The sequence below is a fragment of the Marmota monax genome, unplaced genomic scaffold (assembly GCF_021218885.2).
Source record: "Marmota monax isolate L192 unplaced genomic scaffold, Marmota_monax_Labrador192_F-V1.1 WCK01_AAM20220418_F8-fsc00292, whole genome shotgun sequence".
In the NCBI taxonomy this organism is placed as follows: Eukaryota; Metazoa; Chordata; class Mammalia; order Rodentia; family Sciuridae; genus Marmota; species Marmota monax.
The window spans coordinates 1,265,779-1,290,192 of record NW_026692864.1 but is presented as its reverse complement, the minus strand read 5'-3'; the positions used below and the strand labels follow the sequence as shown (position 1 = coordinate 1,290,192).

General features: G+C 45.1%; 1 protein-coding gene across 3 annotated transcripts in view; it reads left to right on the top strand.

Annotated features, from left to right (window-relative positions):
* Positions 1-1,747: 1,747 nt before the first annotated feature.
* Positions 1,748-24,414, top strand: part of Ube2o (ubiquitin conjugating enzyme E2 O) — a 54,724-nt gene continuing 32,057 nt past the window's right edge. For all 3 annotated transcript variants that reach the window (XM_058581007.1, XM_046449522.2, XM_046449520.2), the window contains exon 1: positions 1,748-2,191. In XM_058581007.1, coding sequence (XP_058436990.1) covers positions 1,769-2,191 — 423 coding nt within the window. In that variant the 5' untranslated portion in view covers positions 1,748-1,768. The remainder of the gene's footprint in view (positions 2,192-24,414) is intronic.

Sequence of the window (24,414 nt, the reverse complement as noted above, 5' to 3'; positions counted from 1 at the left end):
CAAACCACCTCTAATCTGTTCATTGATGGTCTTATAAAAAAATATGGAAAAATTATTTTGACTAAGAAAGGTTTGGGCCAGATTTTGAGTATTATTCATTATTATTATTATTATTATTATTATTATTATTATTATTCCATTATAGTAATATATAGTAGTTGGGTCCATCCTGAAAAACTCAGACATGCATGGAAATCAATTTCAGTTAATGATTGAGTTTTCTTGATTTCTTTTTAATGACCCATTATGAATCCTTTCTCTGAGAATATATCTAAAGCTTTCAGAACTTACTTAGGTGATAATTGAATTAGTAGAATGACTATTTATATTTTTAAATGCCAGTATGGAGCAGAAATAAGCATGACTGACTGAATAACAATTCTGACTGTCTGGAATTTAGTTTAGGCAGGGAGTTTTGAAGTCCTACAATAATGGTTAAGCTTTATTGAGAGAGTGATATGCCAGGCACTGTTCTACTTTATTTAATCCTCCCAACTGCTGCTATTACCACCCTATTTTACAGACAAGAAAATTGAGGTAGAAGAAGTTAATTTGCTTGCCTGCCTTTATAGATTGGCAAAGTGGTAGTGCCAAAAATTGGAATCCATAGCTCCCATGCTTAACTACCTCATATTCTGCCTCTTGTCATGCATAGGAAGCCTCTCAGATCTTTGAATTCATCTACATGGGTTTAAAGCCAACTACTGGGACTGATACTTGCTTTCATATTCATTCATTCATATTCTCTCTCTCTCTCTCTCTCTCTCTCTCTCTCTCTCTCTCTCTCTCTCTCTCATCTCTCTGTCTCTCTCATGGGGGATTGAACCCAGGGGCATTTTACCAATGAAGTACACTGGTAAAATGTACTTCATTGGTAAAATGCCAATTTTTGTGAGATAGGGTCTTGGTAAATTGCCTAGGGCCTCGCTACATTCCTGAGGCTGGCCTCCAACTTGTAATCCTCCTGCCTCAGGACTCCCACGTCACTGGGATTACAGGCATGTGACACTGCGCCCAGCACTTGCTTTTCTTTCATAATTGTTGTTGCTGCCAAGGATGCGCTTGAGCTCAGGATCCTCTGGCCTTAGCATCCTCATGTGCCTCCACGCCCAGCTCCTTTTCACCTTTCTCTGGGCCTCCTTCACCAGCCCCTGAACCAATCCCTAAGGGGTCATGACCTTCCCAGCTTTGCTGGGAAATCCCCAGTAGTCTGCACACTCACTACACATATCTATTATAGCTATTGATTACAAGCTGCCTTGGAGTTGTTTTTTCTTGGCTATTTAAATGTGTATTTGCTTTGTCCTCCAACTAGACAGTAAACACCTAGAGGACAGGTACAATATCCTTCTCCTTCCCTAACCCTTGCTGTACCTAGGACTAAGTTGGGACGCCAAGACAGCTCATTAAAAGTTGTTGACGCCTCTTTACCATCTTCCTCCCCACCCCGGCCACGCCCCTTTCCCTCGGTGGCCACTCCACTTCTCCCCAGAGTCCCCGCCCCTTCACGCTTCCCTTACTTTTATCCCCCATGGCCTAGCCCCTCCCGCGTGGAGTCCACCCTCCTCCCGCCCCCGCCCCGCATCATCTTCAGCGTCCCCTAGCGACGAGTTGTCGGCTCCTAGCAACCGCATCCCGATTCCCTGACGACGGCGGCACGCAGGGCCACGTCAGCGCGCCGTGGCCCGGCCCCCGCGCCGCTGGACCCGCCTCCTCGCGCCTCGTCCGCCGCCGCTGCCGCCGCGCCCGAGACTCGCGCAGAGCAGTTATGGCGGATCCCGCAGCCCCCGCGCCCGCAGCTCCCGCGCCCGCGCAGGCCCCAGCCACAGCTCCAGAGGCGGCCCCGGCCCCGGCCGCAGTCCCCGCCCCGGCCCCGGCGCCGACGCCCGCCCCGGACTCTGCCTCCGGGCCGTCCTCGGACTCCGGCCCCGAAGCCGGCTCACAGCGCCTGCTGTTCTCTCACGACCTGGTGTCGGGCCGTTACCGCGGCTCGGTGCACTTCGGACTGGTGCGCCTCATCCACGGCGAGGACTCGGACTCGGAGGGCGAGGAGGAGGGCCGCGGCAGCTCCGGCTGCTCCGAGGCTGGGGGCGCCGGCCACGAGGAGGGCCGGGCCAGCCCGCTGCGCCGCGGCTACGTGCGCGTCCAGTGGTACCCGGAGGGCGTCAAGCAGCATGTGAAGGAGACCAAGGTGCGGCGGGCGGGGCGGGGAGCCGGGCTGGAGGTGAGGGCGGAGGGGCTCGGCTGCCCCGGCGCGCGGCCGGGAGGCTGTGCCCGCAGCGGTGCCACTGCAGTGGCCGCGGTGGGAGGACAGCTTCGGCAGAGGGTGCGCCCCATGCAGTCACTGCGCCAGCCTGGGCGCACACGCCAGCCGGGCACCGCCGGCCTGGGACCCGGCTCTGGGCTTCCCGGCTCGAGGGGGAGGGGACTTGCGAGCCATGCGATGCTGTGGTGTTAGCCTCTAAATGACAGACGTGGACCGACGCCCGTGGGGACCTCCTTAGGCTCTGAGAAGCTTTCGGCATTACACCAGTGCGGCGTTTTGCTGACCCCCAAGGAGCTCTGTGCTGCATTGTGCATCAGAAAGGAAGGCCGTGCCGGGTCCGTGCGGGGAGGGGTTGTGGGCATTCCAAAAACAAAGATAGAGGTGAAAACGCCAGCCCATGTAAAAACCCAGGAAGTTCACTGGATTGCAGAATACGTGATGGGGAAGCAACCCAACCTCTTTTTGTTTTACCTTGCTGCCTCATTGTAATTGCTGCGGGAACTTTGTGAGTAAAATCATTAACAGTCACAGCCATGATATTAATAGTACTGGGGAAGATGGTGACAGCTGCGACTGGGATTGATGGCTCCTAAGTGCATTTGGACTTCTTGGAAAAAAAAAAAAAAAACAATATAGAACCAGGGTGAGAGAAGGATGAGCAGTTTGGAAACCTACAGGGTTTTTCTTGGCCTAAGACTGTTAAGCAAATACCCAACTCTCATATGGCATTGGAATGAGGATGGTGAATATAGCAGTTTTTATAAACAAAAGGATTTATCATCATAAACCTGAAACCTTGAACTAAGGTTGGTTTGGTGACTTGTTTTCTGAGTGTGAATTCCTATCAGTGATTCACACACACACACACCTCTGTATCTCACACCCCTTCTTCTTCTTCTCCCTCCCCTCTCCTTCAAGAAAACATTTTTTTTTTTTTTTTTTGCGGTGCTGGGATTGAACCCAGGACTTAGCACATACTAGGCAAACTCCACCACTGAGCTACACGCCAGTCCCAAGAAAATATTTCTCAGCATGTCAGGCCTGCACTGTATTAGGTCCCTGGGAGGTTAAGATGTCTGATTTCAGAGGAGGCACTTTAGAAAATAATCTGGGTTTTTCATACTGGGAGACAAAAGGCTACAGAGGAATGGGGCTTAGTGCCACACTACAAAGGGAGTGGTGACAAAAGCTTGGACAGGAAAAAGGCCCACTCCCCAGAAGAGCCTGTGACCCATTTCCTACTGGCAAAAGTGACTGCTGACACTGTCAGGGTCTCTTTCACACTAATGTACATATGTCCACAGCTACAGATCCACACTTCAGAACCAACTTCCCCTGAGAGAAATACAAATCAAGAAACAGCTTCTCTGACTAGGAAAGCAAATTGTAAGTTCATCCATAAAAGTAATTGGAAAGTATAACATTTTGCAGCAGAATACATATTAAAAATTGCCACAAGTATCCTGTTGGGAAAAGATGGTTATTGCTCCTTATACTGTGTGTGTCTCCTGGCAGATGGTCACTAGTGACTTTCTTAAGTTTTAAAATGTTTTTCACCAATCCATCATTTTTAGAGGCTGTGACTTTTGAAATGCAGCTTATTTGACTTCAGAGTCCTGGTCTTGTGTGCCATGGCCTCCTGCCCTGAGACTCAGGGAGGCCGGCCCAGCCCACTGCTGGGAGCTGCCATGTTTATCAGTTGTTATTCCTGTTCATCTTGACTTTGGTGGTTAACTTTGTTTACAGTTATGTTCTGCCTACCCCCCACCCCTGTGTGTAATTATACAAAGTTTGGCTTAAAATACCTATTTTGGAGTTAAATAGAAAACAGCTTTAAGGCATCTGCTTAGATGGATTTAATTACATATACATACGTACACACTCTCTCTCTCTCTCTCTCTCTCACACACACACACACACACACACATATATATATATATATATATATATATATATTTTTTTTTTTTTTGGTTGTAGATGCACACAATTCCTTTATTTATTCTTATGTGGTGTTGAGACTCAAACCCAGTGCCAGGCGAGTTCTGTACTACTCAGCTACAACCCCAGCCCCCTAGATGGGTTTTTGAAGCTGCTCTTTTGTGACTTGCTTTGTGTGTTGGAACCCATTCTCTGTCTCTGGTGTTGGCGTTTTCTTTGCCTTTGTAGTTTCTGTAGCCTGTGGATGTAAAGAAAGCTAAGGGACATGGGGATTTGAAGGAAGTGGTAGAATGTAGTGCCCAATTAAGGTAGCAGGTCCCAGATCTTTCTTTAAGGGCTTGAGAGTAGGTTTAGTCTGATTCTTTAAAAAACATTTTTTGGGGTGTGTGCATGTGTGTGAATTTATTCCTGATAGGTAGCTGTCTGTCACCACAATCTATAGGCACAGATGACTCTAGTCAGCTGAATGTCCCCTGTTGGCCACTAATCAGTGTGGTAGGGTGGATCCTGGCACCTTGCAGCACTGTGGTTTGGGGAGGTTTTCCTTCTTACCTCCCATTCTTTGTACATTCCATCAAGGTGGCAGTGTGCTATAAGGAAAGATCAAGATAAGCATTTAGGTCCTGATTCTATGCATTGCTAATCTAGGTATGAGATCTGAGAGCCAGCAATTGGTATAATAAAGTAGTGATAGTTTTGAGAAACTTTTGTTTTGTTTGTTTGTAAAAGTTGACACCTATTGGAATCTTTTTAGTAGTGTCCATTTAATGTGGAGTGTTTCTTAGGTACTGGGATGTTTTTGTAGTTTTCATGTTCAACTGGAGGTAATGAATAAAGGCTTAATTTTTAGTTTTTGAATTTAAAGGTTGTGTATGTGTGATGTTGGGGATTGAACCCAGGGCCTTGCATATGCTGGGCCACTGCCCTACATCCCCAGCCCAGTTTAACGTCTTAGTGATCATATTTACAGAGATGAAAAGATGGCAGCAAGTCTACTATTTTCTCCACCTCTGGGAAATGAGTAGCAGAAACCAAGTCAGTTCTTCCACGAAGCTGTTGGATTTACGGTTGTGTTCCTGAGACTTCCAGCAGCTAAAATGAAGCTTCTGGGACTTAAAAGAAGCTGGCGGCCAGTGCCTCTTACACACTGTCTCCTCCCTTCCATCTTCTGACGCCTTCAGCCTGGTAGCCCTTCTGTCCACTTGAAACTCTTCCATGCCAGATGGATCTCCTCTGCAAAGGCTTGTCCCTTCCCTGTTGCTGGTCATCCTTTGAGTAAAGTTTTGGAATAAAGCCAGATGCTGACAGCTTCCTAAACCACCCTGAGCACTGGCTAGACATGGCTGGTCTTCCTGGTCTCCACCTGCCTTGCTTGGGCAGAGTGGCCACCTATAAGGAACCCTTATCATTCAAGGTCAGCTTTCCTTCTGGTGGGGTGTGTTTGTGCTCTCACCTTCTTTTGCTGTTCCCATCTCTTGTGCGTTGTCTTTTAAGTTGCTGCAACATTCAGAGTCTCCCCAGGTTCAAGTGTCTAAGTTAAAGCTGTTTGTGATTACCCCCTTTTGTGAGGAGGCGGTGTGTGTGTAGCATCCTTGATGACAAGTCCCTTGGGAATTGGCTTTCAGTTTATTTTCAGCTCCTCCTCAGGCCAGCATTTCCATGGGGAAAGCTATTTAGGTGTGGCATCATAGCATGAGAGGTTTGTCTCATTCGTCCAGGTGCCAGTCCCATTAAAATCAATTGTTCTCAGTGATATAATAGGAAGAAGTTATGTAAGGTTAACCAAGATGCAGCACTAAGTGCTTCTAAATTGCATTTTATTCAGATGGGATCATAGCTTGGAGATTCTTAACAGCTGTTCTGTGATTTTATTCTTTGTCCCTTGGTCTCCCACCCCATTTCTAATTCCTAGGTCTCAGTAGCCACACAGTGTTTCTGTCTGGTCACTGCCTGACTCAAGAGCCCTTTCACCTGATGAGGGGTGCATGTATTATACTCAAAACCCTTGGGTGCTCTTTTGGATAGCACCTGCTCTGAATGACCTTGGCCAAGTCACTGCCTCATTTTCTCACTGCATTGAGGTCTGAGGTCTGTCTTCTAGCCCTTGAAATGAGCCTGCACAAATGGGGTAACCGGAAATGTAACTGGGTTGCACCTGAAATGGCTACTTAGTTATCAGCAGACAACATTCTGATGTGGACCATCAGAATCAGAGCTAACCCTCTCCCTTCAGGACTTTGCTTTCCTGCCTCACAAGGTAGTACTACATCAAAGAGTCAACTTGTGAAACTGAATTATTAAGCCTCTGCTTAGTAGTACTCAATGAACCTCCTATCTCTGCTACTTTATAAGAAATGTAGTAATGCACCTGTAAAATAACAGCTGCCAACCTCCATCCAGGAGGGAGTGGAATGAATATTTACCTGTGTATGTTTGTGTGCTTTCCAGTGTACGGCAGACTTCTTTTGAAATTTCCCCAAATGCAGATAATGAGATTATGAATTACCAGGATGGTAGAGTACAGCTTTTGTTTTATGGTAACAGGTCTAACATTATAGACTCTACTGTGTGCCAGGCACTCCAAGTGTCTTGTATGCTTTATTTAGTGCTCACAACAACTCTACCGGTGAGGTGCTATTATTAGCCCCATGTTTCAGAAGAGGAAACTGAGGAATGAAGAGGCTAAGTAATTTGCCCGGTATCATACTGCTGATAAGTGGAGGAACCTAAATACAAATTGAAGTAAAAGTTGATGTTCTTACCTGAGAATATTTAGGTATAGGATTTGTACATGCTTGCTGTATCTGAGCAAGTACTCTGATCAAACAGGAGTTAAAACTGTGGTTGACATAATCATCCAGTCCTTAAACATTGAATGTCTTAGTGGAGTAGGAGGCAGCTCCAGGTGGGGAGGGAGGAGGGTGTGAGAGACTGGGACGGGCAGGTTGGTGATGGACAGGAGCTGGTGGCGAGTAGGGCCTGTTGCCACATGCTGCTGTGTTCACACATTTCATTCCCTGCCCTCATTCATTTTCAGAATAACTGTCAAAAACATGTATTATTTCTTGACTGCCCCAGAACACTGAATGAAAGCAGCTCTGGTCTGATCCCAACAGCTCTGGTCTCCACCTCCACCTCCACCTCCACCTCCTGGAGCAAAACTAGTGTGGAGATGCCCAGTAGCTGGCATTGCCCTCTTGGTTGGAAGCGGTCAGTGCTGGCCCGTGTGGTGGTCCCGCCTGTCATCCCAGCACCTGAGGAGGCTGCTGCAAGAGAATCACAGGTGCAAGCTCAGTTTAGTGAGACCCTGTCTCAAAAAAATAAAGACTGTGATGTGGCTCAGTGTTAGAGTGCCTCAGTGCCTCTGGTTTGATCCTGGGTACCAAAAAAATAAAGTGGTCAGTGTCAGGAATTCTAGCTTGACCTCCTGTCCCCTCTGCGGCTGCGGTTGTCCTCCTTCTGCTGGGAATGCTGAGTCATGGACAGGGATGGAGGATTCCTGGAGAGGTGTCCCGCCTTGGCTGTGTCTCTTCCCTTCAGTGGCCCTGCATTTTGTGTGTTTTTTGCTTTAGGCTTTTAAGGTCTTTTTGTACCTTTTTCATCCCACTTCACTGTTGTCCCTGTTTTCTCTTTTTCATTTTCCTGTTTTATCAAGAGGAACTTTCTCTTTCTTTTTAAACTATTTACCACCTACTGGGCCTCATGGAATCCACTGGAACCTGTTTAGGGTCAGTACTTTTAAAAAGGGGTATAGTTGTCATGTGTAATGTGAATTGCCATTACAACAGTGCTGGGCACATGATCAGTGTCAGCTGCCCCTAGTGGTCCCTTCAGAGTTGGAGTCAGGGCAGTCTGGGTTTTCACCCCGAAGGGCATAATTTGAGCTCCTGCTTTGGCGCATCGCCCTCCCGGTGTTTAGTCTGCTTTGGCTAATTTAAATTGATCATCAAAAGGGGAAAAGCAGCAACTAGGAATGTTTATGAAGTGCTTGACAGTTTACAGTGTGCTGTCACTTACCTATCCTAACAGGATATTGGTGTTGTTAACTCTAGCTCCTTCAGGGGACTCTGTATGCTTGGGCAGCAGCCACCAGGCCCAGGGAAGGTCATGGCTTCAATGCTGCAGCATCCACATCACAGCACTTTCGAATCCCATTCAGAATTGCTTCTGTTCTAACCTCTCAGCCACTATCAGGGGTCTATTAGGAACCATCTGACATATGTGGTTACGGGCAGGGGAGAGCAAAATGCTTACTGGAATGTTTTTGTAGCTCAGAATAAAATTGAGACATGTTAATGGATAACCATCTGAGATTATCTTCTCCAAGGTCATTTGTCCTTCAACCCACGCTGACCTCATTGAATGGAGCCTAGTCACTTGTGTTCAGGTGACCCAGAGGTCCCCTAAGCACAGCTATGTTCTTCTAAAGCAAGATTGTGAAAAGCAGTTTTCTGTGTTTTAAATATTGTGGACAAATGATAAACCACTTAAAAGTATTCACCTGGCAATAAATATTGAAGCGAATGTCATTTTGGGGTTAAATCTGGTTATTTGGTTAGGGAACTTTTGACATGTTTGCCTGTTTTGAGACACTGCAGCAGCCTTTACTGTTCTGCAGTTTGGTCAAGGGAGTGAGACACTTGCCAGGTCACTTTGGGTTCAAATTGATAGCTCAGACATATCTGGGAAACAATCCTTAACTATGGCAATTTCAAGTGAAAAATTTAAGATACTGAGTCATACTTTGGGGAAGAAAAAATCCTACCCGACAAATAAGATGAAAATCCCCAGCCAGCACCGACAGATTTCCTGCAGGCACCCTCAAAAAGAGCGTCCTTCATTTGCATCCTGCAAGTGGAAGCTGGCCTGTGACACATTGCAGCTCTGATGATCTTCTTTGGTGTAATTCTGATTTTTAGTGGGAGCTGCTGCTGGGGTGTGTGGACTGGTGAAACTGCCTGTTCACTGGACTGGGTTTGCTGGTCCCTGACATGCAGGTAGGAAGTTTATAGACCCACAGATCATGTCTCTCTGTATGGCTTTGGAGAGCATCAGACTTGGCACATGCAGTGCTAGGAGCATTCGTGTATTTATCTGCTTCTTTTAATTACTTAAGGGATTTTGAGGGCCCTGAAGGTTGATGACGTCATCTTCTAGCCAAGGAGGAAGGCATCTGTCCCTTCTTTTGGGCCATCCCAGTGCTCTGCAGGTATAAATGGGTATCTGGCTCTAGTTCCCTATGACCTGCACCCCATTTGGCCTCTGATACACTAAACATACTGGCTTCCCGAAGCGCACAAATGCCTGCCAGCTTCCTGGTCGCTGCATTTCTGACATTTTCTCTGCCCTGGTCCTCCATTGGGCCTGTCTTCGGGTTCTGGGGTTTCATTTTGCTTGACTATACCAAAGTTTTCTTTTTTTGCTTTTAATCTTCTTCCTGTTTTCCCAGAGGTGAGAACTTCCCCAGCACCTGCCTCTTCTCGTCTCTCCCTGTTGTGGTTGTTGTTTTAGTGCACCTGGTACCTGCATTTAGATTACTTTCACTCTGCATCTCACATTCCCAGCTGCTTACTTGATAGCTCCATCCTACCATCTAGAACCTCACATTTTGAGGGTATAGAACTTTGGGATTGTTACTGCCTGTTCCCCAGCCCCAAGTCTGGAATTTTTAAAAAAATCCCTCAGGTTTTAATATGAAAAAAATTCAATGTACAGAAAAATTGAAAAACTGAGCCACTGATAACTAACTGCCAACCATCATGAGTCAGCAGCTGTCGACTACTATATGGCTTTATCTGTGTATATGTGTATAAATATGTTTCCTCCTTAGGCATTTCTGTTAGGAGCAGGCATGATATGATGGCCCATCCATCACCCCTCAGTACTTGAGCTCACAGCTTCAAAATCAGAACATTTGGGATCATTTTAAATTCACCTTCTTTGGCCCCCATTATAATTTGCCATCAGTGTTTTTACAAAATGCATCTTGCATCTTGTTCTTGTGTTCCCTTTCTGTAACTCTGGTTTGCTTTGCCTACCTGGACTGGTGTGGCCTTCTCCCTATCCAGCCTCTGTTTCAGCCGGGTGACAGCACCACACACTGACCTCCCAGGTGGCTGCTTGGTCTGTATCAGGACCCCGCCCTTGTCCATTGTCAAGGCCCCTCATCTGCAGTCCTGCCACATCCTGCCTCTTCATTTGACTCCAGCCAGCTGGCTGCAATGCCCTGTAATGCCCTGTGGCACATCCACGTTCTTTCTCCTGGACTGGAAACTCTTGAGAAAGAGACAGTAAATCCTAAATGATGCACATGGAGATTCTTGGGAAACATTTGAGTGAAAGACCAGAGTTTACCCCTTCCTGCTTGCCTGTGAAGTATTCTTCATAGCATCTTCTTTGTCTTCTTTCAGACACCTCATGGTCTTTACTGGAGCTGTGTGAACCCTTGTCAACAAGTTTCACCCCTGGTCCCGGCAAATTGACCGTGTCATTTATTGCTCAAGCTGAGCTCTTTTGAGAGCACTATGAAAAATAACACTGGCACATATGGGCATCTTAATACTAGGAAGAGCAGATTAATCAAAACATACCATATTGTAGTTTACTATTTTAGCAACTTCCATCAGGAGTCTCCTCGGCATAGTGTGTACACAGAGGGCTAGGACAGAGCCAGCTAGAGCTGAGAATGCACCCATGTTTGGAGTTGAGCCCCAGCAGAATTTGAGACACTCTCCTGGCCACTGGGCCAGGAGCATAGGCTGTATGTCAGCTGAGGCTGTGTCCAGTGAAAAATCTGCCAGTTGTCACTACATTGGGTCACCAAGTCCTCGACATTACAGCTCTGAGGTCACCGGTTTGATGTTCCCAAGCAGCCCGAGTTCTAGCTTCTGTAGTAACTGCCACACCCAGGTGGGAGCACCCAGCCTCTTGGGCGCTCGCTTATCCAACAGGGAGAATGCCTGTCTGTTGTGCCAAGCAGTCGTAAACCATCCTGAAAATACTTGGGCGATGCACGTATGTTTCCTGAGTGGTGATCAGCATCTAGTCCTCACCTGAGGGGCATGCCACCTCTGCTGGGAAGAATACCAACCCAGCTGCAGGTGGAGCAGGATGGTAGCTGGGGCTTTATGCTCTGCCTGAGCCGAAACCCTGGTTGGGGCAGAGGCCAAGAGTGCCACCAGGAGTTGCAGTGGTTATTGCCAGGCCTATCGCTTTGAAGAAACATGGAACCATGTTTTTAAAATGGATAAGGTGGGTTGGGGCTGATGCTCAGTGGTAGGGCCCCTTGCCTAGCACATGCCAGGTCCTGGGTTCAATCCCCAGGACTGCCAAAAAAGAAAGATAATAACCCCTCTGTTTATCAGTGTATCAGTGGTAGGAGAAGTGAGAAGAACATGAATAAATACAGTCTAGACCAGCACCTCTCTGAGGCACTGTTCATACCATCACTTGGGACTCTCCTTGTGTCTAACAGGTGTCTAGTGATGCTGCTGCTGCTGCCTGCCCTCTGAATTGCACTGATGATCTACAGTTCTTCCAAAACTAGGGATGGGCCCAGCGCAGTGGTACATGTCTATAATCCCAGCAGTTTAGGAGGCTGAGGCAGGAGAATCACAAGTTCACAGCCAGCCTCTGAAATTTAACAAGGCCCTAAGGAACTTGGCAAGACCCTGTCTCTAAATAAATACAAAAAGAGCTGGGAAGGCAGATCAGTGGTTAAGCACCCCTGAATTCAATCCCCAGTACCAAAAAACCAGGAATGTCAGTAGGTTTTGGTTTTTTCTTCTCCCCGTATTCTAGTATGTAATTGATTTGAGGTCTTTGTCTTCTTGTTTTTCTAGTGCCAGTTTTAATGAATCAGAAATCATCAAAAGGGCCACAGAAGGACAGGAAATCGATAAGGTGACCCTAATAATCAGGCAGCTCTCTCTGCTTCCTCTTCCCCTCCTCACTGCTTGCTGACAATTATTATTAACCCAACTGTTGCTAAGACGTTTCAGTGAATTGCATTTTTTTTAGGATGGAAATGTGCTAGTTGTTTGCGATATAATGCAAGCAGTCAAGAGGAAAATGATCATTCACCATTTTAGTGAAATTGCTTTGATCCAGCCAGTCTATTGGACTTCTGCTGGAGGCCACACAGTTTTAACCCATGCTTCCCATGTGCCCCATTTTAGAGAGGGAGAGACTGAAATCCAGATAGTGCCTATGATTTGCCCAATGCCACAGAGCTAGAAAGAGACAGGCCAGATTTGAACCCAGGATTGTTTGTGCTGCAGGGTACAAGTTCTTTTCACTAGCTACACAGCTTCCCCTACACTGAACCAGATGCTTTGGACAGTGGAGATTCCCTGGCCCTCCAGCTCAGGGACCCACAGACTTCCTAGGAAGGGCCAAATGGTGAATGATTTAGACATTGCAGGCTCTACCATCTCCTTCACAGCCCCTCAACTTTACCATCGCGACACACAAGCACCCAGAAATACGAAGCAAACATTGTGCAGGCTATGTTGCAATAAAACTTTATTTAAAAAAATAAAAGGCATAAGCTGGATTCAGCCTTCAGGTTGTAGTCTGCTCACCTGTGCTCTAGAAGTGTCTTGACCAGTAGAGATGTAATGTGAACTTTGTCGGAAAAAGTAAATAGGAACAGGCAAAAGTAGTTTGTTTTGTTTTGTTTTATATTTTAAGGTAGCTGTAGATGGACAGAATGCCTTTGTTTTGTTTATTTTTTTATTTTTTAAAATATCTTTATTTTATTTATATTTTAAATGTGGTGCCAAGGATCGAACCCACAGCCTCATGCATGCTAGGCGAGCACTCTACCACTGAGCCACATCCCCAGCCCTGTTTTGTTTATTTTTGTTCTAAAGATCAAACCCAGTGCCTCACACATGCTAGGCAAATGCTCTACCACTGAGCTACGTCCCAGCCCCATAAGTAGTCTTAATACTATTTTAATTGGCTCAATGATTTCATGATATTAACATTTAATCTGTATGAAAAGTACTAAGAAGTTATTGTACATTTGACAACAGTGGCAGCTGTATTGCATTGCGCTGCTTCTTAGCCTTAGTCTGGTAGGAGAAAAGCCACCCTCTGATCCCCTATTCAGCCCTACTTTCTTGATAGCACCTGGCAGCATCTGAAATGGTACTGCTCCATGTCCTTCTCGCTGTCCTCCCAGCCAGAAGGTAAGGGAAGTGCTCTACTGTACACCCAGTGCTGGAGAGCACTGGCCCCACATAGGTGCTCAGGGAGACCTGCTGAATGGGTAAATGCATGGCCACTCAAAAGTGGCAAGGGCTGAGCCTAGGTGAAGGGTGTTAACATGGCGGGGGGTGCTTAGGAGCAGTTTTCATGGGGGTGGAAGAGAAGAGCCTGGAAAGCGGTGGTAGAGGGACATAACACCTAGACCAGGAGATTAGTTTGCATCCAGGCAGCTGAGTCAGGAAGTTGGAGGGACAGGTGGAGAAGTGGTACACTTGAGCACTTCCTCACTTAGGCCTCAGAGCTTCTTCAACTTACATCCTGAGGACCCCAGTGAGCTCCTGTTTATATGGGTTGTATCTATTAATGTTTCACCATATAAGGAGTTAGGACAATTCAGAGCCCAAGAACACCAGGCACAGTCTGTTAGCCTCTGAGCAATGGCATCACCACACATCATGAGGCCTCTGAAGACTAGCACATGGGAACTGTGAGAGGATAGAGTGCAAAGGGCAGCTGCCCTCTTAGTGTTGACTGGTAAGAGCTCTGATTTTGGATCTCCTAAAAGGTCTTGGGACCCTGGAACCAGTTCTTGAGCACGACTGAGCTGGAGGTGGGATGGAAGCAAGAGAGTGCAGGTGAGATCAGGTTTGACTGCAGAGAATGGTCATCATGGAAACTTCTGTGCACCACTGTGTTCCAAGCCCTATGTGTGCTTTTTTAAGCTTCATTGGCAGAGCCCTGTGAAACAGGTGTGTTATGTCACAGACGAAGAGAGGTCTGAGTTCTGCCCAGGGTCAGGAAGTGAGTGGAAATGCTCAGGTCAAATCTTGACTGCACCCACAGCCACCTGGTCAGCTGCCCTGCATCATATCATATTTTGCATTGTGTTTACTATGTGGCATGTAGGTCTTTGATGACAGATGCAGGAGTTAGGGATTGTATTTTTACAAAACAACATGTATCTCCAAACTTTGCAGTGATGATCTGACAGCAGTTCATGGGTGGATTGGGTGGGAGAACTGGAGATCAGTCAGAAATTCTTGGCAGTTTTAGGTGAGCTTTCTTATGTGCATTTAATTTGCATGACATCACATATTTGCATGGCATGGAGTGATAAAAGTGCTGATATTTCAAACATGGTGGCCCTAAGTGTGAACCAACCCCTTTATCCAGTACCTAGTGGAGAAGTGGCTGTCTTTTCCAGAACAAGGGGAAAAGCTGACTGTTGGGGTTTACTGATAGATTGTGGGGGTTTTTTTGAACATAATTTAATGATGCTCATTTAGAACATTGGATCTAACACCCCTGTAAAATTGGGACAGTTGTGATCAAGCTTTGAATTAGAGCAGTGTGGTAGAGAGAAAGATAGGGTGGGTGGGAAAGTTTTTCAGATGGGGCTCCAAGGCATGAAGAGTGTTTGGGACTAGCAAACATTCCACGACCTGGCATGCAGCACAGTCCAGGAGTGTGTGGGGAGGAAGGAGACAGGGAAGAATCAGTGTATCGTCATGCTGGGCCTTCAGATAATCAGGAGAGAGATGAGGAACCACTGAGATTTGTTTTGTGTGTGGGTGGTGGGGGGCTGTCTTTTTAATTCTGCTAAAATAATTTGAACAAAATTTACCACCTTAAGGTGTGTGTGTGTGTGTGTGTGTGTGTGCGTGCGCGTGTAATGTTGGGGATGGAACAAGGGTCTTGTGTTTTTTTGGTTTTTTTTTTTTTATTTATAGTTGGACACAATATTTTTATTTTATTTATTTTTATGTGGTGCTGAGGATCGAACCCAGGGCCTCACACATGCTAAGCAAGTGCTCTACGACTGAGCTACCCCACTTGAACCATTTTTAAATTAAAAGTTCAGGAACATTAAGTGGTTCATTCACATTGCTGTGCAACCATCATACCATCTCCAGGACTTTTTCATCATCTCATCTGAAACTCTGTATCCATTAAACAACTCAACAAATCACTATATATATAGCTTTTAGAAAAAGGTTTTGTGAAAGTAGTAGATATTCATGGTCGACCCATGGTTACTTACCCTAGGAGAATGACACAGGGAAACACAAAAGAGACTCAGGGTGTAGTGTACGTGGCCAAGTGGGTGTCCAATAGAAGGAGATCAGCGTGGACAGAGGACCAGAGCAAGTGGAAGATTCTGTGTTGAACGGACTGTGAATCAGATGGCCTGGCAACTTCACTATGATGAAAGATACCTTCCTTGGAATTGGGTGTTCAGTCTGTCCCCTGCTTTTTTCTTCTTGCTGTCCTGTTTCAAGCCCTAATCATTGTATTTATATATAAGTTTTTTATAAAGATCCTATAGAATGTCCTCATATACCCTCACCCAGTTTCCCCTATATAACCTCTTACAGGCTGTGGTTTATTTGCCCAAAGTAAGAAATTAACTTTGTTCCCACATCTTTAACGGAATTGCACATTTTGACTTGGATTTGTTTCCGTTTCTGCCCTGTTTCTGCTCCAGGATCCCATCCAGGATGCTGCTTTGCATTCAGCATAGTTGCCTTTGGGTGTTGGGAATTACCCTCCTAATGAACCTTTCCATTTCATTTCCTGTCCTGGGAGTCAGCTTTTCTTGAGACTTGTTCAGGAAGGTGGGTATGGCCAATAGGTTCTGATGCCAGAGAGAAGGGGTCACATCAGACACTTTCTAAGAGGCACTTTAGAAATTACAAGCAATCCTGAGTCCCAGTTTGAGGTGGGATGTGGTAGTTAGGGCTGGGGTGTGGGCCCCACTCTTAGAACCTGGGGTCAGCAGGCCAGAAAAGACTGGGCTTAAGGGCCATTTTTCAGTATCTAATGATCCAGCACTGAAAAAAAAAATTGCTGGTATCTTTTGCTTACTTGTCTTCCATCCTGATTGCTAAGTTACTTATATACCCTTAATACAGGTTGGGTATCCTTATCTAAAATGCCTGGGACCAGAAATGTTGCAGATTTTGGAGTTTTTTGAATTTGGGAATATTAATTAGACTTTACTCAGTTAGCATTCCTAATCTGAAAAATTCAATATGAAATTCTCCAGAATCCAAAACTTTTTTTTTTTTTTTTGGCAGGGAGAGAGTATACTGGGGATTGAACCCAAGGACACTGCCACTGAGCCACATCCCCAGTCCTTTTTACTTTTTATTTTAAGCCATGGTCTTGCTAAGTTTCTGAGGCTGGCCTGGAATTATGATCCTCCTGCTTTAATCCACTGAGTTGTTGGGATTACAGGCATGTGCCACTGTACCTGGCCAGAATCCAAAACTTTTTAAGTAGAATTTCAGACCATTTCAAATTTTTGGATTAGGGATGCTCAACCTGTTTTTTTATTAAAAAAAAAAAAGTGTGTGTGTGTGTGTATGTGTATGTATATATATAAATAAATAAATTGGTTAAAAAAAAAAGGTACCTGTAATTCTACCATTCAAGAACAAGAATAAGTGGTATTTTTATGTGTATGGAGTGGGGTAGTACTAGGAATTGAACCCAGAGCCCCATACATGCTAGGCAGATGCTCTACCACTGAGCTATATCCCTCTACCACTCAAGGATAACTGTTTTTTTTGTTTTGTTTTGTTTTGGGTACTGGGGATTTAACCCTGGGTGCTTTTACTACTAGCTACATCCCCAGCCCTGTTTAGTTTTTGTTTTGAGAGAGGGTCTGGCTAAATTGCTCAGGATTGGCAGGCTTGGTGGTGCATGCCTGTAATCCCAGCAGCTTGGAAAGCTGAGACAGGAGGGTCTTAAGTTCAAAGCCAGCCTCAATAACTAAGTGAAGTTTTGGGGCTGGGGATGTGGCTCAAGCGGTAGTGCGCTTGCCTGGCCTGCGTGCGGCCCCGGTTTGATCCTCAGCACCACATATAAACAAAAGATATTGTGTCCGCCGAGAAACTAAAAAATAAATATTAAAAAAAAAAATAACTAAGTGAGGTCTTAACCAATTTAGTGGCTCTGTCTCAAAAAAATAAATTTAAAAAAAGGTCTGGGGAGGTGGCTCAGTGGTTGAGTGCCGCTGGGTTCAATCCCCAGTACCAAAAAAAAAATTTTAAAAATGCTGAGAATTTTGCTAAGATATGCAGGTTGGCCTCAAACTTGCAATACTCTTACCTCAGCTTCCCCAGTTGCTAGGATTACAAGTGTGCACCACTGTGCCCTGCTACCTGCATTTTATTACATATTTCAGTGGATGGTTACTCTTTTTTACACATATAAATATTTCTGTTTAGAAAAGCACGTACTGTGCTAATTCTAACCTTCTCGTGTCATCTCCTAATAAACTATACAAATGGGTCAGATTCCAGAAGAATCTGTTTGCAGGTGTTCAGGAGGGCTCTTTGCAGTACCTAGCTGTGCTTCCACTGAAGAGTGGAAGCTTTAAAGTCAGATGTAGTCTTCTCTGTTGATTAGTGTTCTATAAGGCATCTTTTCCAAAAACAGACTGTGTCACCTGCATTGAAACCTGTCAGACTCATTACAGTGCAGGTGTCCCCTCCTTGAACTTTAACTTGCAATTCTCCTGCCTCAGCCCAGGAAAACCCTTTGTAATTGCTTGGCATCTCCCCTCACCTTGATGTTACCCTGATTCTCATAGGCCTGAACCAAAGGAATCATTCCCCAGTGTGTTTTAAAGGTAAAGAACATCAGGAACTAGAAGCCCTTTGCCACCATGACCTTGCTCAGACTGGGTCTCAATGCCAAGCCTTCTGCAGCCCTGCAGAAACAGGAGGCTGAGATTGTGCTCATCATTGCCTGGAGCTTGGGGCTCTGCCGCTCATGGGTTACTCTCTGGAACTTGCCAAGAGTCCTGTCACAACCCTTGCAGAGCATGGTTGACACCTTGCAGGGACACCTCAGCCTGTGGGCTTAAGTTGGTCCGCTCATCCTGCATGCTCTTGGAGTAGCCATGGTTTTCTTCCTGCCTCTTTCTTGTAATATAGTCTGTACTTCAAGGGCCCTCATACATAATCTGTACTTCAAGGGCCCTCATAAACTTCCTGGGGCAGCAGTTTGAGCACACAGTGCCATTGCTCTTTTCAGGTGCAGTGGGGTTAGTGTTTATTAGACATACAGACTAAGTCCTTGGCACAGATCAGAAAGGCCGGTGGACTGCTCTTTTTCAGGAGACTAGCTTTGGTCCTGCCCATAGTGCTCCTGAGTTGGATGTTCACAGGCGATGTGTTTCTGTGTCAGGAAATTTCCTGTTTTTTCTGAATGTATACAATCTTTTTTTTTTAGAGAGAGAGAATTTTAATATTTTTTTTTTTTTTAGTTTTTGGCGGACACAACATCTTTGTTTGTATGTGGTGCTGAGGATCGAACCCGGGCCGCACGCATGCCAGGTGAGCGCGCTACTGCTTGAGCCACATCCCCAGCCCCCCCCCCCCTTTTTTTTTTAATGCTGGGAATTTAACCCAGGAGCACTCAACCTCTGAACTGCGTCCCTAGCCCTTTTGTATTTTTTATTTTGAGACAGGGGCTTGCTGAGTTGTTAGGGCCTTGCTAAATTGCTGAAGCTGAACTTAAACTTGCAATTCTCCTGCCTCTTGAGTCACTGGGATTACAGGTGTGTACCACCATACCTGGCTAACCAATCCCCCTTGACCAGTTAATTTGTTTTCAGTTTTAAATAATGGGATTCTGATATCATTACATTTTTATTTCATACTTTTGTTACATTTTTGCATTTTTAGGTTTCTTAAATGAATTCCTAGATGGAGTTACTAGGTACATTTAAAAGACCTTTGATTAATTTTACTTGCCATCCTAAAAAATGCCACCCATTTTCCATCTGTCTTGTGATGCCTGTTTTCTGCATGAAGATGAAGATTTGTGGCAGTACACATGAGATTCCCAGCCTCAGGAAGGCTGGTACTTGGTCAGCTGGTGGGGCCTTCAGTTGACTGTACCTGTGCTGGGATGTTTCTTTGGGGTACAGGCTAGTCTGTTGTGCCTTCAACCCAGGGAATGTGTCTCTACACATAGGGCTGGACTCGTGCCTTAAGTGAGCCATGAGGGGAAGGTGGTACATGGGGTTGGGATGAACGTGCAAACCTGTGATTGCTTGGTATCTGCAAATAGAAAAAAAAAAAAAAACAGACTCCTCTAGTTGTGGGGGAAGGAATGTATTCACCTTTGAGAGGTTCTGGGTGGAGTCTCTGACCAACTGTGACTGCTGCCTGGGGAATAGTTTAGCTCCACTTCCCTTTCCATGTTATGGGGAAATGAATGTAATTGAAAATAAGATTGAACGTCTAGAGGGAATACTGCTAATTTTCTGTCCCATAATACTGTTTATTTTTGCAGTGCTAGGGACTGAACCCAGAGCATTGCTCATGCCAGAGAAGTACCACTGTGCTACACCCCCAGCCTTGTTTTTTAACAGATACATAAAAACATAAAAATGATCCGTATTAGAGGGAGCACAATGGCCCATGCCTGTAATCCCAGTGGTTTGGGAGGCTGAGGCGGGAGAATTGTGAGTTCAAAGCCATCCTTAACAGTTTAGCTAGGCCCTGAGCGACTCAGTGAGACCCTGTCTCTAAATAAAAATACAAAAAGGGCTGGGGAGGGTTGGGGATGTGGCTCAAGCGGTAGCGGGCTTGCCTGGAATGTGTGCAGCGCTGGGTTCGATCCTCAGCACCACATACAAATAAAGATATTGTGTCTGCTGAAAACTAAAAAATAAATATTAAAAAATTCTCTCTCTCTCTCTCTCTCTCTCTCTCTCTCTCTCTCTCTCTCTCTCAAAAAAAAAAAAAAAAAAGGGCTGGGGATGTGACTCAGTGGTTGAGTGCCTCTGAGTTCAATCCTTGGTACCAAACAAACAAAAATATACATATTAAAGAGGTAACCATGTGATGTTGCAATACATGTATACATTGTATAATATTTAAGTCAAGTTAAACATATGTTTCCTTATACACTTATCACTTATTCCTTTTTTGCAGTGCCTAAGCAAGTGCTCTATCATAGTTAATATAGAAAATTGCACAACATTCAAAAAAGGTTTAAAAGAATATAAGCTGGGAGGGGCTGGGACTGTGGCTCAGCAGTAGAGCGCTCACCTAGCACGGGCAGGACCCGGGTTTGATCCTCAGCACCACATAAAAATAAAGGCATTGTGTAAAAAAAAAATATATATATAAGCTGGGCACAGTGGTTCACACCTGTAATCCCAGCAGCTCTGGAGGCTGAGGCAGGAGGATTATGAGTTCAAAGCCAGCCTTAGCCACAGCAAGGTGCTAAGCAGCTCAGTGAGATCCTGTCTAAATAAAATTCAGAATAGGGCTGGGCATGTGGCTCAGTGGTTGAGTGCCCCTGAGTTCAACCCCTGGCACCCCCCCCCCCGCCGCCGCAAAAAAAAAAAAAAAAAAAAGAATATGTAGTGAAATGTTTGTCTTCTTTCTATCATTTCCCTGTATGCATACTCCAGTGTGTGTGGGGTGTGTGTGTGTGTGTCTCTGTCTAATTTGGGTTGGGGTCTTGCTTTGTTGCCAGGTGGCCCTAAACTCATGGGCTTGTGTGATCTTCCTGCCTCAGCCTCCCAAGTAGCGGGAACTACAGGCATCCTGCGTCTGTCTTGTATTTTAATTTTTTCCATATAGTAGTAGCTCTGGGTATAGCTGTTCAGCACTTGCAGGGTCGTAGCTTTGGGTTCAGTCAAACCTGGGTTCATTTTGAGACTTCCTCTTTAGTCTTGTTGTGGCAGTTCCCGCCCGACCTGGTACATCTTGTCCCTCGGGGCTGTCTAGGCATGTTGCTTCCCTTCTTCTGTCTGCAGTGTCACCCTTTGTGCCAGGATGCTCAGTTGGATCCAGCATGCTGTCACTTGAGGAAGAGGCCAGCTCTGCTCTTTGTAGAATAGTGTAGGAATCCAGTATGCCTTGCTGGGCACTACACAGCCCTTCTTCTGGGACAGGGATTCTCCATAGTCAGGGTGTCACTGAGGGGTGGTGGGGGAACGGGTCTCATAGGGCTTTTTGAATCAAAAGATCCCGGGAAGGGGAATATTTAAAAAAAAAAAAAAAATAGCCAGTGGTGCATGCCTATAATCCCAGAGGTTCAGGAGACTAAGGCAGGAGGATTGCAAGTCAAAGTGAGCCTCAGCAATGGTGAGGCACTAAAGCAACTCAGTGAGACCCTGCCTCTAAATAAAATGCAAAATAGGGCTGGGAATGTGGCTCAGTGGTAGAGCTAGCATGTGTGAGGCACTGGGTTCGATTCTCGGCACCACATATAAACAAATAAAATTAAAGTCCATCTACAATTAAAAAAATATTTAAAGAAAAAAAAAGGCAGATGCAAACTGTGGTCCAATGTAGCAGGTTCTATTTCCTTTCCCGGGATGGGGAATTAACCTCATTAAGAGTCCAGTGAGATGCTTCTCACATAGCACAGCTGCAGTCGTAGGGTTATACTGTCCTTTACAATTTCCAGGGAGACATGTGAGCCCAGTGATTCCCAAGATAGGGTGTTTCCTCCATGTCGAATGTCCCCTGGATCCTGGACCTCATGCTCTTCTTCTCTGTGTAGCCCATGTCAGATCAGGAGGGTGTTTTCAGCTGCCAAGTGTAGCTGCAGATGGCATCCTTGCCCAAGCCCAAGGAGCTGTGGCTGTGTGTAGATGTCAGAGTTCATGAAGGGACTGGACAGGATGCCAGGGTAGCCTGATTGGACCCCTTTATTTTATAGTCAAGGAACTAAAGACTTCAGTGGCTTTGTGGTTTAGATGATGGTTGATAGTAGCCACAAACAGAAGACTAAGATTCCCATCAGATCTTAGAGGCACAGGGGTTAGTTGTGCTGATGGTAGTTTCCTAATGATTTCATTAGAGTTGAGATGGGTTTTGGTATTTAACTTGAAATGCAGAATCTAATACAAAGGATTGATGGGGCTTTACTTTAAAAAGAAAACAGAAAGCATCCTACGTTAAAAACCGTGGAACCAGGCAGCTGCAGCTCAACTTGGTTTATCCTAAAACAAACAAAACAGGTTTCTTGAGATAATTCACATCCGTTTTTTAAAAAGGGATTTGTAAAATCTCTTTGTAAGGGGCTGGGTTTGTGGCTCAATGGCAGAGTGCTTGCTTTGTGGCAGGGCGCTTGCACTGGGTTCGATCCTCAGTACCATATAAAAATAAATAAAGATATTGTGTCCGTCTACAACTGAAAAAATATTTTTTAAAAATCCCTTTGTAAAGCATGCATTTCAAGTGGTTTTTAGTATATTCAAGGACTGGCACAGCTATCACCACTATCCATTTTAGGACATTTTCATCACCCATACCCATCAACAATCACAACCCTCTTCCCTCCCCCTCCCAACCCCTGGTAACCATGTTCTGTCTATGACTTTGCCTGTGCTGGGCATGGCACATAAATAGATGAAAACAACACAAAGCGTTTTGTGTCTGGCTTCTTATGATATTTTTTAAGGTTTATCCATGTTGTAGCACATATCAGAACTTATTCCTTTTTATGGCCAGGTGATATTCCATTGGTATGAACATTCTACATTTTGTTTATCCTTTCATTAGTTGATAGACATTTGGTGGTTTCATTTTTGACCTGCTCTGAATAGTGCTGCACTGAGCATTTTTGTGTGGGCATATTTTTCAGTTCTCTTGTGTATTATACCCAGGAGAAGAATTGGTAAACCTTTGTTTACCCCTTGGAGCAATTGCCAAACTGCTTTCCAGAGAGTTGCACCACCATGCCATTATCAGTCATGCAGGTGGGCTCCTGTCTTTCCATCCTCACCAGCACTTATGATTGTCAGTAGTCTAGTTTACAGCCATCCTAGGAGGTATGAAGTTAGTGCACTGTGATATTTATTTGCATTTCCCTAATGACTAATGATGTTGAGCATCTTTTCATGTCTTATTAGCTATTTGCCTATCTTCTTAAGATATGTCTGCTCAAATAAATTGTCCATTTTTAAATTGGGTTATGTATTGGCTTGCTTATTAGACCTAGCATTTGAATCTTCTCTGCCCTATAAAGTCTGACAGGTGGGCCTTCTCTGGTAGTAGGTGCCCTGCTAGTGTCATTGGTATTTGTATCAGGCATCTTGCATTATAATGATATGTAGCCCCTATTCCTATTTAAATATTCTGTAGAGGATTTCAAGTCCTTAAAAACTTAAAAGTCCTAAGTCTTTCTAGCAACAGAGGTCTAATTGTTTTAAATCTGAGGCTCCATGACCTCTCTGGGATGAAAAAGGAGTTGCTAAATAGGTTTTAGACAGTGGGCAAAGCTTTCAGATGTTTACCATCACACAATCCGAAGTATGACAAGCACAGCTTAAGTTTTTTGAAGGCAGAGACCATACTACCTGTGTCTTTTGAGTCTCTTTTGTAGTGTGGATTATGACACTTCTTATGCAGTAGGATGACATCTTTGTTGGTGGACAGGAATGTACTTTGGAATCTGAATGGGCTCTCTAACCTTGGTGAGTTGAAAACATGGCTATACTGCATTGGCTGCTGTTGCTCTGCTGATCCTCTGTCCTGCTTCATCACAAGCAGTGTGAGCAACATGGCATCTGCTGTGGGGCATGTGCTCTGTTTGTGTTTGGTGACTTTCTCAGCGGTTGCTTTTAGTTTCATGTTTGAGAATCTGGTTTAATTTTGTGAGTGTGTAAAGCATTTTATTACCCATGTTTACTGTACAACACCGACAGGCGGTCTCTTCCACCCAGAGCCCAGCTTTGTCTGGATCGTTCTGTCATGGTCAAATCATAGCAGTATGTGGAATTTAAAATTTCTTTGACATTGTGACAAAAAGCCGTTTCTAGGAGAAGATAAGAGGCCCTTTCAGGTGTGTGTGTGCGGGGCAGTTATCTAAAGGATCTATGCTCTTTTCCTTGTGCATCATTTCACATCTCAGAATAGCACACTGAAAGAGCCCACCAAACATGAACCAGTCTCTCCACCGAGTAGATGTCGAAGTGAAGGATTTCTGATTTTTGGATTTGTAATTTTCTGGGGTTT